Raw genomic sequence first — 17892 nt, forward strand, 5'->3', positions numbered from 1 at the left:
GTATAGCAATGGGATTAATGGGATTACAAAGAAAGGAGAACTTGTCATGGTTTTACATGAATTTCCTTTTAATAGATTTCATTTGAAAAGTCAACCTAGCTATTATGTGACTATGATAATTAAACCTAAAGAAGAGAGATCAAACTTGTCTTATCTCTTGATCCCTGAAAGGACTTATGAAAATCAATGTAGTAGAGAAGTTTAGAATAAAGTCTCAGAAGCCTCACTACCAGGGTCCACTGCCTGGGTCTGCTACTTACTAGAAGTGTGATCTTGGAAAAACTACTTACCGTGCTTCAGTTTTCTCATCCGTCAAATAAAATACCTACCTCAATAGACTATTGTGAGGATTAAATGAGCACTTAGGAAAGTGTCTGGTACATAAAAAGTATTTAATTCTCATTTATGTTGTCGTTAGTATCAGCAAAGAGTATACTAAATGTAACTAGTCCAGGCAATCAATTAAACGAAAGTCTAATAACTATCACTGGAGGCTGAGATAGAAGCTAATCAAAGGTTGCCTTAGACCATTGCCCAGGTGTGCAGAGACAAGACCTACTGGAAGAAGCAGGACGCTAGTGATGGAAGCCTGTTCTCTGCTCACAAGAGACAGTGAGGCTCCATAAGAATAATCACAGCATCTGGGAAAGGGCTGGAACACAGATGCTGGCAACCAAAGAAAACCACTTAACAATCCATGAGTAATACTAAGAATACTTTTAAAAAATGTTTATTTTTTTATTAAGTAACAATTCATAAAGTTCAAAATTTGAAAGCTAAAAAAGTGAAAAACTCACCCCAACCACACATTTTCTTTTCCCAAAGGCAAAAAAAAAAAAAAAAAAAGAATGCTACCAATTTCTTGTAGGTTTTTTGAGATAAACTGTATGTGTGGGTGTGTGTGTATGTATAAAAAGTGTGGGTGTGTGTTTTTAGAAATATTTTATTTGTATAAAGAACTCCACCAAAATTAATCTGGTTGAAGTGTCAACACCAAAAACAAATACAGTAACCCACTTCCAAATGCTAATTATTCACTTTTGTGTGTAAGCAGAGTGATATTAATGTCAAGATTAAATAAAGAAGCAGGTCAGTTTATATAATTTGGGAAACCATATGAGGGAAGGGGCACTAATTCATTTGGCACATAGGTAAAGTTACAATTCAAGGAAAATAAGTGACTGTTGGACGGTCTAATGGCCTTAAGATTTACTGCATTTCTCACATTTCAATGCTATTCTTAAGAAGTAATTTCCTTGTCCATACCATTACTAGACTACCTGCTTCTCATGTCTATCTGGTCTGTCTTTTGAATGTATATTTTATTGTTTGTGAGGTCCCCCAGGAGCAGTCTATTGTTTTTGAGATTAAAACTTGGTGGTGCTACCATCACCAATCCATTACCAAAAGATTTCCATCATTCCAAATAGGAATGCTGTACATTTTAAGCCTTAATTTCCCATTCCATATCCCTGCCCCATCCTTTCATGACCTGTATTCTAGATTCTGGCCCTGAGTACTTATTCTAAGTATTTCAAATCAGAGACATCATACAATATTTATCCTTTTGTGTCTGGCTTATTTCTCTCAACATGATGCCTTCAAGGTTCATCCACTGTAATGTAATTAACAGCACTGAAATATAATGTGAATATGCTTAAAAGGGGAAAATGTTACCTTGTATATATATGGTAACAGAATAAAGTTAAAAAAAAAAAATTCACGGAATTATACTACATGGTGAATCCTAAGTTGAAAAACAGCAACAACAACGTTGGGTGGTGAAGGGATATCCCTACTTTAAAGTAAAGCCAATATAAGAAACCCTAAATTCACTAATGACAAAGGAAGCACAGTTTGCTTGGCAAAAGGTTTGGCCATGTGCTTTCTTCAGGAAGTTTCCTGAAACATAGGAACAATGACAAAACAAATAAATAAATAAAATAAAATACAACTTTTCAGCAATATATCTATCCATTTGGTAAAGCAGCCCTTTTGTATAGAAGGATATTAAAATAGAAAAATAAAAGTAACTGAGATTGGGGAACAGTATTTCCAATCCAGTTGATTAGACTCTTATTTTCTAGTATTTCTTCCCTCCAGGTATCTGGATAACCCTCCTTAAATACTCTAAGACAACTAATAATAAGAAAGGTTATTTGCAGTGCAGAGGGGGAAAAATTCTATATTCCTTTAGTTCCCTTTAGAACTCCCTTTCACTGACATAAACATGGTTAGGTGTTACCTGTGGCAAATGCTTTCCAGCTACAATGATACCATTAGGAGTGCGCTCTAGGATCTGCCAAACTCGGTCATAGAACCCAGGGGGAGTTCTATTCAAAGATCCATCGATCTGACGCCTGTTCATCCAACATCTGTAGACCAAAGGAAAATGCCTCAGAGTTGAAAAACAAGTCTTTTTTTCTGGTAGAAAGCAAGGCTTACAATATGGATTAGTTGTTCCAATAGGGTGAGCAATAAAAGCCAAAACCCATCAATGATGCATAGTTACCATGTGTTACAGGAGTTAGTAAATATTTCAAAGTAAAAACATATCTTCCAGGAGAAGAGAAAATCCCCAAGATTTAAAAAAATTTAACAGGCAAAATGTTATTCTCTACTAAATTATGAGGTTGCTCACAATGTAATCAAATGATTTTCTAATACACAAAGCAGCACCATATAAAAACACAGGCGTAGGGAAGTGACTGTGGCTCTATCAGTTAGCCTTCTATCTACCACACGGGAGGCCCTGGGTTTGCATCCTAGGGCCTCCTTGTGCAGGGAGGCTCACCCACACGCTGCAGAGCACCACATGGCCCACAGGCACCATGGAGAGTCGGCTCAGCAAGGTGATCCAACAGAAAGAGGAGACAAGCAAAAACACAGAAGAGCACGCAGCGAATGGACAGCGAGCAGACAGCAAGCAAGCCACAAGGGGGGAGGGGAAATAAAATAAATAAATACAAATACAGAAGAACACACAACGAATGGACACAGAAAGAAGACAGCACGCAAAAAGCCACAAGGGAGGGGGGATTAAAAAATAAGTAAATAAAATAAACTAATTAAAAAAAACAAAAACAAAAAACAAAAACAGGAGCAGTGAATTAAAAAATAAGTTTATGTGGTTCTTACAGTAAGATATAAGCCCCAAGAAGGAATGGAAATCATATAACTTGATCACTCCTATACATCTTCCAGCAAGTTGCTTATTAAACATTGCTAACTGAATGATTAAAGTAAAGCATTTTATATACAATGAAATTACCTTTAAACCTCATTAAAAATAAGGTTTGCTGTTTAAATATAACTGAAGTCCCAGTAATGAAAAACTCATATCTAAGTTTCATGCATTAAACATAAAGCTTAAAGATATCATTCTTAAATAATTCACAACCATTAAAGGGATTAAAGATCTAGTTTGCAAAATTAGAAAAGAACAGAACAAATGACATAGTAGTATACTATTGCCAAAGCTGAAATAGGAAGTATACATTAAAAAACACTTGGTATTAAAAAAGGCAACAGAGTGTAATGTGTCACACAAGGGAGGTGTGTTATAATGACCTACAATATTTCTAGGAATGAAAATAGCTATGAAGGATACAGTAAACAGAAAAAGACATTTTTGTTTTGATGAAAGAAGACCAATGGTGATGTTAGACTTGATTACTTGGTTAAAGTGGAGTATGATGGATTTTTCAAGTTCCTATTTTTCCCTTTGCAATTAAAAAAATATCTTGAGAGGAGATACTTTGAAATTATGCAAATTTTCTATTTCTTGTCATAACTACACCTATTCATTTTAGAATCAAGTGAGATGGATTTTGCCTATAACAATTATTACTTTGCTATTTGCCTAATGGTGATTTTCTTTTTCTGTTATTTCATAAACATTTATTAATTGAAATTCTACTGAAAAGATGAGTACCTTCCCTATTTATTTATTCAATTATTTATTTATGTCAGCATGGACTCAAGGATATTTATTTATTCTACAGGTTAGGACCAAATAGTATAATTTTTTTTTTTTTCCTCAAATTGTCCCACCTTTCAGCACTGGAAATTCTTTCAAATTGCCAGGGTCCGAGGGACTCTGAAAATATATACCCATGAGGTTAGTTGTTGCATCATTGTTTTTAATTGCCTTTTTTTTTTTTTAGTTTATTTTTTTCTCTATTTAAAAAAAATGTTACACTCAAAAAATATGAGGTCCCCATATACCCCCACCCCCCTCACCCTTCTCCCACATCAACAACCTCTTTCATCATCATGGGACATTCACTGCATTTGGTGAATACATCTCGGAGCACTGCTGCACATGGTTTACACTGTAGTTTACACTCTTCCCCCAGTCTACCCAGTGGGCCATGGCAGGACATCAATGTCCAGCATCTGTCTCTGCACTACCATTCAGGACAACTCCAAGTACCGAAGATGCCCCACACCACATCCCTTCCTCCTTCTCCCTACCCTCAGCAGCCACAGCGGCCACCTTCTCCACATCAATGACACAACTTCTTCCATTACTAATCACAATAGTTCCATAGCAGAATACCAGTAAGTCCCCTCTAATCCATACTCTATTACTCCAAATTCCATCAAGTTTGAGTACTTCTGAGGCAGGCTAGTTTAGGGAATGGGAAGATGAATCTAAAACCTGGCAGAAAAACATGGCTGTGAACATGTGGTCATGGAAACCCCTTCTGGGAATCTCCTGAGGGAAAGACCTCATCAGAAGGCTGCATGGAAGAACCCCAGGAGAATGCCCCATTTGGAATGAGATTTCATCCAGAATAAAGGAAAAGCCCGGGCAGTCTCAAGGGGCCTTATCCTTCCACCAGGGGAATTGAGTGGTGGCCTTATCAATCAAAACAGTAAACAGCTGGGATCCCTCCTCCAAACATTAGCAAGGGGAGGAATTGTTAATGGTTAAGAAGTAATCACATAAGCTAAATTACTTTCTTTCTGCAAGTACATCTGGGGACCCGACCCATAATCTGTTATTTTCTCCCATTTCTATTCTCTTCTCTCATTTCCTTAATAAACTACTGGCCTAACTAAACTGTCATGTTCTTAAATTCTTTTATGTAACATAGTCAAGAACCTAGAGGAAATCCAGTTACATTTCCTTACTTTCTGGCACCACAATATGTTCTAAGTTTATCTTGTATTTTTCCTGCCCCGGGAATCAACCATTTCTCTAAGGAGTGCTGGTTTCTTTCATTAGAGAATGGTATCTAGAAATTAATATCTGTGTGGGAGGTATGCATATTGCCACTAGGGTTTTACTGCTTCTAGGTCTCAGTGGACAGGGCTAGGAAATGTATGTATGTATATACTCACATACATATACACATCCATACGTATCCATCCATGTTTCATTATTTCTAACTGCCTTCTCCAAGAGTAAGAAATCTGGCTCTCATATTCCATAATATGCTTATTTATTCAATCCTACTATTCACACACACACACATATAAAATAATTTCAGAATTGCTAAACCATATCCTTGTGAGAAAACAATTATTAGAGTACAATATTTGTGTGTGGTTCTTTTTTTTTCTTTACCCTTATAATTTCCAGTCAAAGCAATGTTTTCCAAAGGCACTTAGGTTAATTCTTTTCTTCCCCTTTCCCTTTAGTGGGGATAAAGTGTTCATTTATTATATAGTTAGGTTCATTTGTTACTATTTGAATTCCATTTTGGGTTTGCTTAACATCTTGGATTAATTTTAATTAATTGTTCAAGTTTTGGTACATGAAACATTACCATGGTTTAAGGATCAAAGCTATACAAAAAGGTATACTTGCAGAAGTATTACTCTTCCCCTAGCTATATCTATATGTAACTATTTCTTCCATTCTTTCCATCCTGCTCCAACCAATCCCTGAAAATAACCAATTTCATTAGGTTTTTATTTATCCTTTCTGTATTTCTTCTGCACAAACTAGAAGATACACATATCTTCTTATATCCTCTTCTTTCTTACATGAAGAGTGACATGTTATAGATGTTAATTTGCACTTTGCTGTTTTTATGTAACAATATATCCTAGAAATGACTACATATCAATGCACAGAGACCACTCTCATTCTTTTTCTCAGCCACATAGCACTTCATAGGGTTATGTTCATTCTGACAATCTCTTATGTATGGGCATTTAGATTGTTTCCAATATTTTGCAAATATAAACAATGAGGCAATGAAAGCCTTGTACAAATTTTTGCAGGTATATCTTCAGGGTACATTCTTAAAAGGGCTGGGTTAAAGTGCATATGTAGATTTTTCATATGTTGTCAATTTTCCTTCCCAAAGGTTTCTGCCCAACAGTTACATATGAGAGTCCCTGATCCTCCACAGTCTCATCAAATGTTTGCTATACTTTTAAAATTTTGCCAGTCTGATAGGTAAGAAATGATATCTCAATGTTTGTTCTTTTTTTACTTTAAAAAATTTAAAGAACAATCATAACATACCTTACAGGGTTCCCATACATCACCCCACCATCAATATCTTACATTGTTGTGACACCTTTGTTACTGATGATAAAAGAACATCGTCACAGTATTACTGCTATGAACAGTCCATAGCTTATATTTGGTCTATTTTTCCTACAAACCATACTATTATTAACACCATGCATTAGTATTGCATATTTGCTATAGTACATGAGAGAATAGTCTCATATTTGTATTGTTATCCATAGTCCATCATTCACCATGGGGTACACTGTGTAATATGGTCCACTCTCTTGTACAATCTATCCAAAGTGTACTCTCAGTGGTTCTCACTCTCATCACCAAGTTGTTCTGTCATCAGTTCGGTCAATTTCAGAACATTTTTCATTACTCCTGAAGGAAAAATCCTTATAACTCTCACACAGTACTGACCCTTAGCATTAATATATTACCTTCTTTGCCAATGTCGTAAAACTATTACAATATTACTCTAACTAAAGTCTTTATGTGGGGGAAGTGGATTTGGCCCAGTGGCTAGGGCATCCATCTACCACATGGGAGGTTCGCGGTTCAAACCCCGGGGCCTCCTTGACCTGTGTGGAGCTGGCCCATGTGCAAAGCTGATGCAGGCAAGGAGTGCCGTGCCACGCAGGGGTGTCCCCTACATAGGGGAGCCCCACGCGCAAGGAGTGTACCTCGTAAGGAGAGCCACCCAGCGCAAAAGAAATTGCAGCCTGCCCAGGAATGGTGCTGCACACGCAGAGAGCTGATACAACAAGATGATGCAACAAAAAAGAAACACAGATTCCCGTGCCGCTGACAACAACAGAAGTGGACAAAGAAGACGATGCAGCAAATTGACACAGGAAGAGACATCCGGGGACACAGGAAGAGACATCAGGGGCAGATGGGTGTGTGTGTGTGTGTGTGTGTGTGTAGAAATAAATAAATAAATAAATCTTTAAAAAAAGTCATTATGTTACATCTATTATATTTCTGCAATATATCTTCATATTCTTAACATTTTGTAATTGAGATGCATTCTTGTATTTGTACTATTAACCACAATCACCACCCATCACTGCAATCACTATGTGAAGTCCCTAGATTATCCTTTAGCTTTCTTTCAACTGACATTAACCTCCCTAGACTACCTCTTTCGGCCACATTAACACTCATAAATCAACAGTGTTGAACTCATTAAATGTGTTACCATCAATTCTATCCATTTCCACACATTTTCAATCCACCTTCTTAAACATTCCACGTTTATACTCAGCATCAGCTCCCCCTTCTCAACCCATATTCTATCTCCTAACTCCATGAGTTTATTAATCATATTCAGTTCATGTTAGTGAGGTCATACAATATTTGTCCTTTTGTTTCCGGCTTATTTCACTCAACATAATGGCCTCAAGCTTCATCCAAGTTATCATATGCACCCCGACTTCATTTCTTCTTACAGCTGAATAGTGTTCCATCATACATTTATACCACATTGTTCATCCATTCATCAGCTGATGAACACTTGGGTTGTGTTCATCTTTTATCAATTGAAATAATCCCACTATGGACATCAGTGTGCAAATGTCCGTCCACATCCTTGTTTTCAGCTCTTCTGAATATATTCCTAGTAGCAGGATTATAGTATTATATGGCAGTTCTATATTTAGCTTCCTGAGGAACCACCAAACTGTCTTTCAGAGGCTGCACCATTTTACATTCCTACCAACAGTGAAGGAGTGTTCCTATTTCTCTATATCCTAGCACTCGTAGTGTCTTTTTTTTTTTTTTTAAGTAATGTCCATTCTGTAAGGCATGAAACGATATCTCATTGTAGTTTTGATCTGTATTTCCCTAGTGATACTGAGCAGCTTTTTATGTGATTTTTGGCCAGTTCTATTTCTTCTTTGGAAAAGTTTCTGTTCAAGTCTTTTGCCCTTGTAAAATTGGATTGCTTGTCTTTTTATCATTGAGTTGTATGACCTCTTTATACAACATGGAGACCAAGCCCTAATTGATAGGTAGATTCTGAAATTTTTCTCACATTGAGTAGGATGCCTTTTCATCTTCTTAAAAAAGTCATTTGAAGCACAAAAGTGTTTAATTTTGAGGAGGGCCCATTTATCTATCTTTTCTTTCATTGCTGGTGCTTTGGGTATAAGGCTTAAGAATCCACCATCTACCAGAAGATCTTGAAGATGCTTCTCTACATTTTCTTCTAGGAGTTTGATGGCTTTAACTTTTAAAAATTTAGGTCCTTGATCCATTTTGAATTAATTTTTTGTATAAGGTGTGAGATAGGGGCCCTTTCTTTCTTTCTTTAAACTATGGATATACAGGTTACCCAGCAACATTTGTTGACTAGACTGTTCAGACCCAGCTGGATGGGTTTGATAGTCTTATCAAAAATCACTTGACCACAGAAGTGAGGGAGTACTTCTGAATTCTCAGTTTGATTCCTTTGGTCAATTTGTCTATCTTTATGCCAGTAACATGATTTAAAATCAGGGATTGAGAGTCTTCCCAATTTGTTCTTTTTTAAGACAGTTTTGGCTATTTAGGCCTCTTACCCTTAAAAATAAATTTGAAAATTGGCTTTTCCATTTCTGCACAAAAGGCTATTGGAAGTTTTATTGGCATTGTGTTGAATCTCTAATTGTTTGGATAAAGAATTGATATCGTAATGATATTTAGTCTTCCAATTCCTGAACGTGGAATGTCCTTTAATCTATTTAGGTCTTCTTTGGTTTCCTTCAGCAATGTTTGCAGTTTTATGAATACAGGTCCTTGGTTAAATTTATTTCTAAATATTTGATTCTTTAAGTTGCTCTTATAAATGGGATTTTTGTTCCCTACTCAATTGCTCATTAGTACTGTATAGAAACACTGCTGATTTTTGTGTATTAATCATGTATTCCACCACTTTGCTGAACTAGTCTATCAGATCATGTAGCTTTGTTTTGGATTTTTCTGGTTTTTTGAGGTAAAGGATCATATCATCAGCAAATAGCTAAAGTTTTACTTCTTCCTTTTCTAATTGGGTGCCATTTATTTCTTTTTCTTGCCTACTTGCTCTAGGTAGTACTTCTAGCACAATATTGAACAATAGTGGTGACACAGTGGGCATCCTTGTCTTTGGTCTTTCACCAATCAGTACAATGTTAGCTGTGCATTTTTTGTCTATGCAATTTACCATGTACCATGTTGAGAGAGTTTCCTTCTCTTCCTATCTTTTGGAGTGTTTTTTATCAAGAAAGGATGCTGGATTTTGTCACTTACCTTTTCTGCATCAATCCAGATGCTTCTTCAATTTATTGTGTTGTATTATGTTAATTGATATTCTTGTGTTGAACCACCTTTGTATACCAGGAATAAAACCTACTTGACTGTGTTGTAAAATTCTTTTAATGTTCCTTTGGATTTGGTTAGCAAGTACTTTATTGAGGATTTTGCATCTATGTTCACTAGGGATAATGGTCTGTAATTTTCTTTTTTCATAGTATCTTTATCTGGCTTTGGTAGTAGGGTGATTTGGGTGAGTTTGAGCAAGATTGGTATTAGATCTTCTTTGAATGACTGGCAGAATTCACCTCTGAAGCCATCTGGTCCTGGGCATTTCCTTTTTGGGAGGTTTTTGATGACTCTTTCAATCTCTTTACTCATGCTTGGTTTGTTGAGGTAGGTCTTCCTTTTCTTCTAGGGTCAGTGAAGGTTGTTCATGTGTTTGTAAGAATTTGTCCATTTCATCTATGTTGTCTAGTTTGTTTTCTTTTAACACGTGCATGTTTTCATTGTTTTACTTTTGGATCTATAATCTATTTGGAATTTACTCTTTGTATGGCGTAAAGTGTAACTCTGACTTTATCATTTTCCAAATGGCTATCCAGTTGTCCCAGTGCTATTTATCTGAAAAGTCCTTTGCTTGACTCAGCAATTTGAGATGCCACCTTTATCACGTACTAAATTTTCATATGTACTTGGGTCCATGTGTACTATTTCTGGGTTTTCCTTTCTGTTCTATTGAACTGTTTGTGCAAGAGTATCATACTATTCTAATTATAGGGGTTTTACAATAGTTTTAATGTCTGGTAGGTTAAATTCTTATTTTATGTTTTTCTGGCTATTTTTGCATGTTTGTTTTTCAGTAGGAAGTTTAGTATCAATTTGTCTGACTCCATAAAACAGCTTGCTGGGATTTTATTGGGTTTCCATCAACTTTCTAACTGGTATCTTTATAAAACTGAGTGTTCCTATCTAAGAACAAGGATTCTTTCCATTTGTTCAAATCTCCTTTGTAGAAGACCTCTTCTCTAGAGACAATTTTCTAGGCTCTTAACAATAGCACAGGCACACAGAATATTTCTTTATTATTTTATTTATTACTTTTATTCTATGATTAGCACAAGCTAAGTGTATGAAAGGATTTAGCCCTGAAGAAGCTTATGGTCTGTTTAGGAAGACACAGTCATAGGCAACAAATTTAAATAACATTACCAAACACATCCTTATGCCAAAATATTGGGAGGAGATGGTGAGCATTACAAGAGTTTGGAAGTGGAATTGACCAAAGTGGCATGAAATGTTACATTCTGCACAGAATAATAAAAATGAAGAAACCCTTATAAACTATACTCCCCAAAAATGCAAAATCCAAAGAAACACAAAATTACAACTGAAGATAGGCATTTAAGCATCACTGTTTACACTTCCCATCTAGTAGAATGGTTCTGTATCTTACTAATTTCATCCATACATCAGGACAAAAATTATGATGTTACCTAAAATCCAGACTATTCTAGAGGTAACAAAGGGCCTTCATTACCTTCCATTCTGTTGAGGCTGGAGAATATCCAACAGAAGTTGTTTAACTTCACTAGGTGACAGCCGATATAAGTCTATGGCTGGCTTGTCTCCACCACGGATCTGTAGTTCATACTCCATGGCATGGATGATCCACCTGAAACAAAATAGGGAAAGCATGAATCAACAAAGCTTGAAATAAAATCACTGTGTGTCATATGGTTAATGCCCTTAATGGCATTGACCCATCCAAAGGGTATGAGAAGACTTGAACTGCTGCTATAACTATTTCCATCAAGGTTATGTGACACATCAGATTCTTAAAAATGGAGCCTACTCTTACACAAGTGGTTAGACTGTAAAACATGGAAATATGTAAGCACTTAGGTCCTCACCAGTGAGAAGCTACCAATTCTGTACAATAGTCAACTGTATACAAATAGTTGCCACACTGTATTTTCTTAATACTAGGTATATGCAAAAAACCAACAAGACATAATTTGTCTTAAGAAATGGGTTAAGGGAAGCTCAACTGATAGGGCGTCCACCTACTATCAGAGGGTCCAGGGTTCGATACCCAGGGCATCCTGGCCGGTGTAGTGAGCTGGCCCACGTGCAGAGCTGCTGCACACATGGAGTGCTGTGCCATGCAGGGGTGTCCCCCATGTAAGGGAGCCCCACGTGCAAGGACTGCATCCCTGCATGGAGAAGCCACCCTACGCAAAAAAAGCCCAGCCCACCCAGGAGTGGAGCCACATACATGGAGAGCTGACACAGCCAGATGACGCAACAAAAAAAGCGACACAGTGGTTTCTCAGTGCTGCATGACAAGAATGCAAGCAGACACAGAAGAACACACAGTGAATGGACACAGAGAGCAGACAAAGGTGGGGGAAAGGGGAGAGAAAAAAAGTTAAAAAAAATAAAGAAATGGGTTAAGATGTGCTATTATGTAAATGTTCCTTTCTCAGGAAGGAGAAGCATTTTTTTGCATATTTCCTTTATTTTGCAATAATTTCCTGGGATGGGAAGGGACAGAGAAGAAGCACCTATCTTTGAAATTAGTTATAACTTAATTAAACTGGTCCATAAGAGAACCTACTTTAACCAAAAGATTTCAGTAGAGCCAAAACACTGAATTTTTAGGGCAAGTAATTTTTTTTTAATTTGAGAAGATTTTAAAAAGTATTTTTGCAGTTTCATCTAATTTCTTTCATTTATTGTGTTCTGAGGAAAGAATTCAGATAAAATAGTTGAAATAGTTGTGAAGACCACAGAAAACCCTGGAAATAACACTATGTCTTAGGGAACCAGAACTCTACACATCATTAGGAAAAGCAAGAGAATTACTTTTACACAGCTTTATCATTAAATCTTTCAGTGAACACCCAAATAACAAAAAGAGATGGTACAGCTCATCATCTGGAAACAATGTGTCTTCATTCACCCATGTTGCTTGTCCCCTAAAGCAGGCTGTGTAGTCAGCTTGTTGGGGGAAATGTCTAGTTACAGCAATAAAGATCTAAAGCGGCAAAGCCAAGATTATCTTTCTTTTGATGTGCTTGCTTGAATGACAACCCACAAGCTATGCAGATACAGAGATGAAAAGGTTAGGTGGATATAACTAAAAGATTAAAGTCCTTTTTTCTGCCAAGGCTGGTTTGCAAAACAATAGCAATGCATCCTCCTCATGGGATGCCTTTAATGCCTCTAGGTACAAAATATGGTAAGAAAAAGGTCAAGGTCTCCGAATTGAAACAGAAGTACACCAGCCAGGAACATCTTCTTCCCTGCTGTGCCAGTTCACAAGGCAAAGTGTCCCTGCTCTGTGACTGTTCCCATCTCCAATGCCCTCTGCCAAAGAACCTCAGCTCTTTATCTCCTACCCTCTCCCTTCTTCTTGTGGTGAAATTTCTGGAATTGTCTGGAATTCAGTCAACTGCAGGATATGTGTTTTAAAACACTGAAATAGATTATAGAGGCATGAGAGCTACACAGGGATGGAATATAATATATATTTTTAAAATACTGTTAACTATTATTGTTGATACTGTAATAATACGTATTTAATAATTATTCATTGATAAGAAAGATGATGACGTCTTTTTAAACAACAAAATAAATATTTGAGAGCCTTCTGATATGTACAACACCAGAACATGTAAAGAATTAAGATTCACCGTTAGTGTTTTTCTAATTAATTGGAAAGAAAAATCAGACTAAACCACATTATTGGCAAAGACTAGGATTTCTTTACTTGTGCATCCTCACTATTATTAACTGCATTTAACCAAAATGTTATACAAGCATGAAAGTCACAAGGACCTAATTATTTTGGATGCTATGATGTTAAAAGTTGCATATGAAATTACCTATTATAGTAACATTTCAGTCACAATAAACTGCCGGCTCAATGGAATTCTTTAAATAAAATAAATTCCATTTTTATTTTATACGTTAGAGTTTTCTTCTGTTTATTAAATTGTTTTACATACAAAATTTACATTTCAGGCAGCTTAGTATAATGGATGAAACTTTGAATTCAAAATCCAAAGATCTGGGTGGGAAGTATTGTTTTAGAATAAATGAGACAGAATAACTAATATGGTGTGTAGGCCTTGTTTGGATACTGATTCAAACAGACCAACTGTAAAAAGTCATTTCGGTGACAGTCAGAGGAATATGAATAAGAACTGGGTATCAGGTAATATTAGGGAATCATTGCTGGTTTTGTTGGTATGCTAACTGTTGTGTGATTATTAAGAAAATGTCCTTTACAATAGATGTATACTAACTAAAATATTGAGGGTAAAAGAAAATGTTGAGGGGTTAAAGTAAAAATGTCTGGGATTAACTTTACAATATATACAGCAAAAAATAAATAAAAAGCAAAAATAACAATTTTTATACCCACTTACATAATGGCTATATGGGAATTTACCTAATTATTCTCTCTGCTATTGCACATTTAAAGGTTTCCATAAGGAAAAGTAAAAATAAAAAAGATGGACTTGAATATCAATTCTGTCATTTATTAGCTCTTTTCACTTGGGGAAGTTATTTTTTAAATGGGAATATTACTATTGCTTGCTTAAGAATTCTTCAAAAGATTCTAAAAACAGTAGAAACAAAGTCTTAGACATAAACTTCTAAACAGGTCTCAGACTTAGAGAAAATAAATTACCAAGGGAGTAACAAAGTTAAAAAATTCAAAGACATTTTATGCATTTTTAGGACTAATAATAAAAAAGAGAAGTAATACCTTGAAGTGGGAAAATCTGACTTCTTTCTCTTATTCCCACTGACAAGGTCACAAAACCTGATCTGAAATTTTTTTTGTAAAAGCACTCAATATAAAAGGGGGAAAGAAAGAAAGAAACACAAACTTAAAGACCAAAAGTCTGAAAGTTAAATCTCGGGCCAGGTTCTTATGAATTCAATCTGTCTGAAGAACCAGGGACATGTTCTCCTTGTCAATAAGCAAATGAGAAAGTGGCAGACACACATGACTGACCAAATCAACCTTAATGTGTATGGAGGCTTGATTTGAGGACAACAAATTTCTCAACATTGCTGGACAAATGTAAGGTGGACTGACATTCCTGCAGTCTTGGGAATAAACCTATCCTAAAAATTCTCTTGTTGTGAGGCTAGTAAAGATATTGCATGTGTATCAGCAATTAGTTTTCCAACATGCCCTGATAAAGGAATGAAATATGTAATAAAGTAGATGGAAACATTATGATCCATGGCAAAAAAACCAAAACAATTTTAAAAATAATTATTTTGAGACATTTTCAACATGAAAAAAATCTGCTAAATTTGCTATTAAACAGCTGAGTATCTGTGTAAGCATTTTACTAAGTTATATACAAGAAGGAAAAGTTGCAAGAAAGCACTTTACTGCTTGATTAATATTAATACGGAGGGAGAAACATTTTGATGAAGCAACTGGGCTTTCTGATTGGTAACTGGATGACAATGACTCATTTACCCTCTGATACAATCAGAATGGAACAGGAACTCAATCATCTTATTTCCTTACTTCACAGCAAATGTCAAAATCAAAGACTACGAATGAGTATCAGAACCATGCTAATGAAAAGTTGTAATTGCCTCCTCTTTCCTTCATTCCATAGTATTGTTAGTTAGTTTGGTACCCATGATACCAATGATATTGGCTAAGAACTGGATATGTGAACCACAGATGCAGTTATGGACATCAGAGGACAAGAAAAATCTGGATCATAATTGCTTACAGAGGATATCCTGACAGTATGAGAAGCAGAGGTAAAAAAGGCCTGGTAACATATATCCTCAGGGGGATAGATCTCACTAAGGCCTGACTGATAGACCTGGAGCAGAGAGAGCAGTTGATTGGAGGTCTTTACAGTAATGGGTCTGTCAGAAACTTTATCTATTTCAACATGAAATCTGGAGCCATAATCAATAATGAGACAGCAAATCAAATCATTATCAGCCTAGAATATTATTCCTGTGAGCAGGTTAATTTTGTTCACTGGAATGCCTCAGAGCAGAAAAGTTGAAGAAATTGCATTGGGAGATTAACCTTGGAAAAAAAAGAAAAGAAATAGTGGTATTGGTTTAAAAGCAATTGATACAGTGGGTAATAAAAATAAATTAAAAAACCCAACAACAGAGATATACATAGTTAAAGAGATGCACGTATTACAGGAGAGGGTTGTGGGAAAATGGTAAGAAGCTCCAGAAATCAGTCCCTCCATTAGAATAACTATTAAAGAGGCAGGAACTGTCTGAATCAACTATTTTGTAAATGAAGTGTAGCTGAATGTCATGCAGCATCTAGGGAAGAGTGCGAAGAGGCTGGTGAACTGCAGTAAATACCTGTAAACTGCACACACAATGCAGTGGCGCCTGTCACCCATTCTCCAAGGTCCTGGCAGGGAGCATGCGGTACTCAACCCTAGACCCTGGTGTAACTTTCTAGTACCAGGGGAATATAAAGATTTAGTTCCCCAAGATCCAAGAATATGTGGTCCTATAGGTAATCACTGCTTTTGATCAGCTACTTCAAATTACTGGGATGATATACTCTGAGGGAGTCCATTATCCCAACCTGCTCTAGGCAAGAGCAGCAAGAAGGCTTAAAGACATTCTTCAAAACTAAGGAAAACACCTAAAGGGCTGCATTTACTGTATAAAGCCAAGGCAAGAAAACTCAGCTTTGAAGAGCCAATGAAGAAGAGAAGCTCCTGGCATCCGTTCTGGCCTCTCCTCACCCCCTCCCCAGGGCAATGTAGAGCTGGCCAGCACTCCCTTTGTGTGTCCCAGGCCTTCTTCCAGCTGGGAAAGACTGACCTGGGAAACTGCTCCCCTCCTGGTCCTCCAAAATTTGCCCCCAGGCAAAAGCAACTTGAGAAAGCACTGTTATAAAACAATTGAGTCAGGCAGCCTGGTGCAAAGGCTTACCTGCTTTACATCCAGCAGTAGAGCAAACTGGAGAGGGAGAAGGCCTGCTTCCTGGGGAGTAGAAGGAGCATTTAAAATTTAAATTCCTTTAAACAGGGGAATAACTAAGACAATAGCAAGCACAAACCCAGGAAAAGACTCAGGCCCAGAAAAGACAGGGAAGGTCCTGGACTTTGTATTCGCCTTGAGTGGACCCTCTTTAGCTGAAAGCTGAAGGAAAGCACTAGCCAATACAAAACCAATTTGTAAAGACTGTGAAAGGTGTTTTTTGTATTTGTTTCTTGGCTCTTAAGGAAATTTCTGTCATATCACCAGCGGTATACAGAAACAGAAATAGCCCAAGAAACAGCTCAGGAACAAAATCCCACAATTAACACTTAAAATATTAAAATGGACAGTGTGCAACAAAGGATTACAAGACAAAGAAATAGGAAACTATGGCTTATCAAAAGGAAGAGGGTAAAAATCTAAAAAAAAAATCAACAATCAAGACAAGACTATGAACATTCTAGAAAAAGACTTTAATAAAATGATCTTCAATATGATGAAGGAAATAAAGGAAAGCACAGAGAAAGAATTAAATGATATCGGGAAAACAAAGTATGAACATTATGAGAATCGCAATAAAGACACAGAAATTTTAAAAAGAAACAAAATAGAACTACTTAGGTTGAAGACCACAATAACTGAAATGAAAAATCCCCACAAGGGTTTCAACAACAGATTGGTGTTAGAAGAAAGAATAAGTGAATTCAAAGATAAGACAGTTGAAATGAGTCAGGCAAAAGAACAGAAAGAAAAAAGAATTAGAAAAAGTGGAAAGTCTTGTGGGACACCATCAAGAGTGCCAATATGTGAAGTGTTTGTGATGGGAGATTCACGGGAGGAGGCTCACCCGGGGCAGGGCACTGTAGTGGTGGGTGGAGATGCACACAATAACTGAAGGAATATCCAATTCCCATCCTGGAGAGTTCTGTCACATACTCTAGTGGGAGAGCAAGAATCCCCTGAGTACAGGGGAAGTGACTAGTGAAGGAGGATGGACCACTGATGGGCCTTTGATATTGATGACTGTACTTATGAACCTTTACTTTTGAAACTGAAACTTAGCCTAACTCTTATAGGTGCCAATAAGGAGGTGCCTAAGAGTTATCTCCTGAGAGACTTCTTGT

General features: G+C 36.6%; 1 protein-coding gene across 16 annotated transcripts in view; it reads right to left on the reverse strand.

The window, feature by feature from the left end:
* PHKB (phosphorylase kinase regulatory subunit beta) overlaps positions 1-17892 on the reverse strand; it is a 258670-nt gene that overhangs the window by 5726 nt on the left and 235052 nt on the right. For 15 of the 16 annotated variants that reach the window (XM_004457055.5, XM_058280056.2, XM_071209177.1 and 12 more), the window contains 2 exons: positions 11292-11426; positions 2246-2375 (listed from right to left, as the gene is read on the reverse strand). In XM_004457055.5, coding sequence (XP_004457112.1) covers positions 2246-2375; positions 11292-11426 — 265 coding nt within the window. Of the gene's footprint in view, positions 1-2245; positions 2376-3938; positions 4100-11291; positions 11427-17892 lie in introns of those variants that run through there. The other variant, XM_058280061.2, reaches the window with a different exon arrangement.

This window comes from Dasypus novemcinctus, chromosome 18 (assembly GCF_030445035.2).
Source record: "Dasypus novemcinctus isolate mDasNov1 chromosome 18, mDasNov1.1.hap2, whole genome shotgun sequence".
Classification (NCBI taxonomy): domain Eukaryota; kingdom Metazoa; phylum Chordata; class Mammalia; order Cingulata; family Dasypodidae; genus Dasypus; species Dasypus novemcinctus.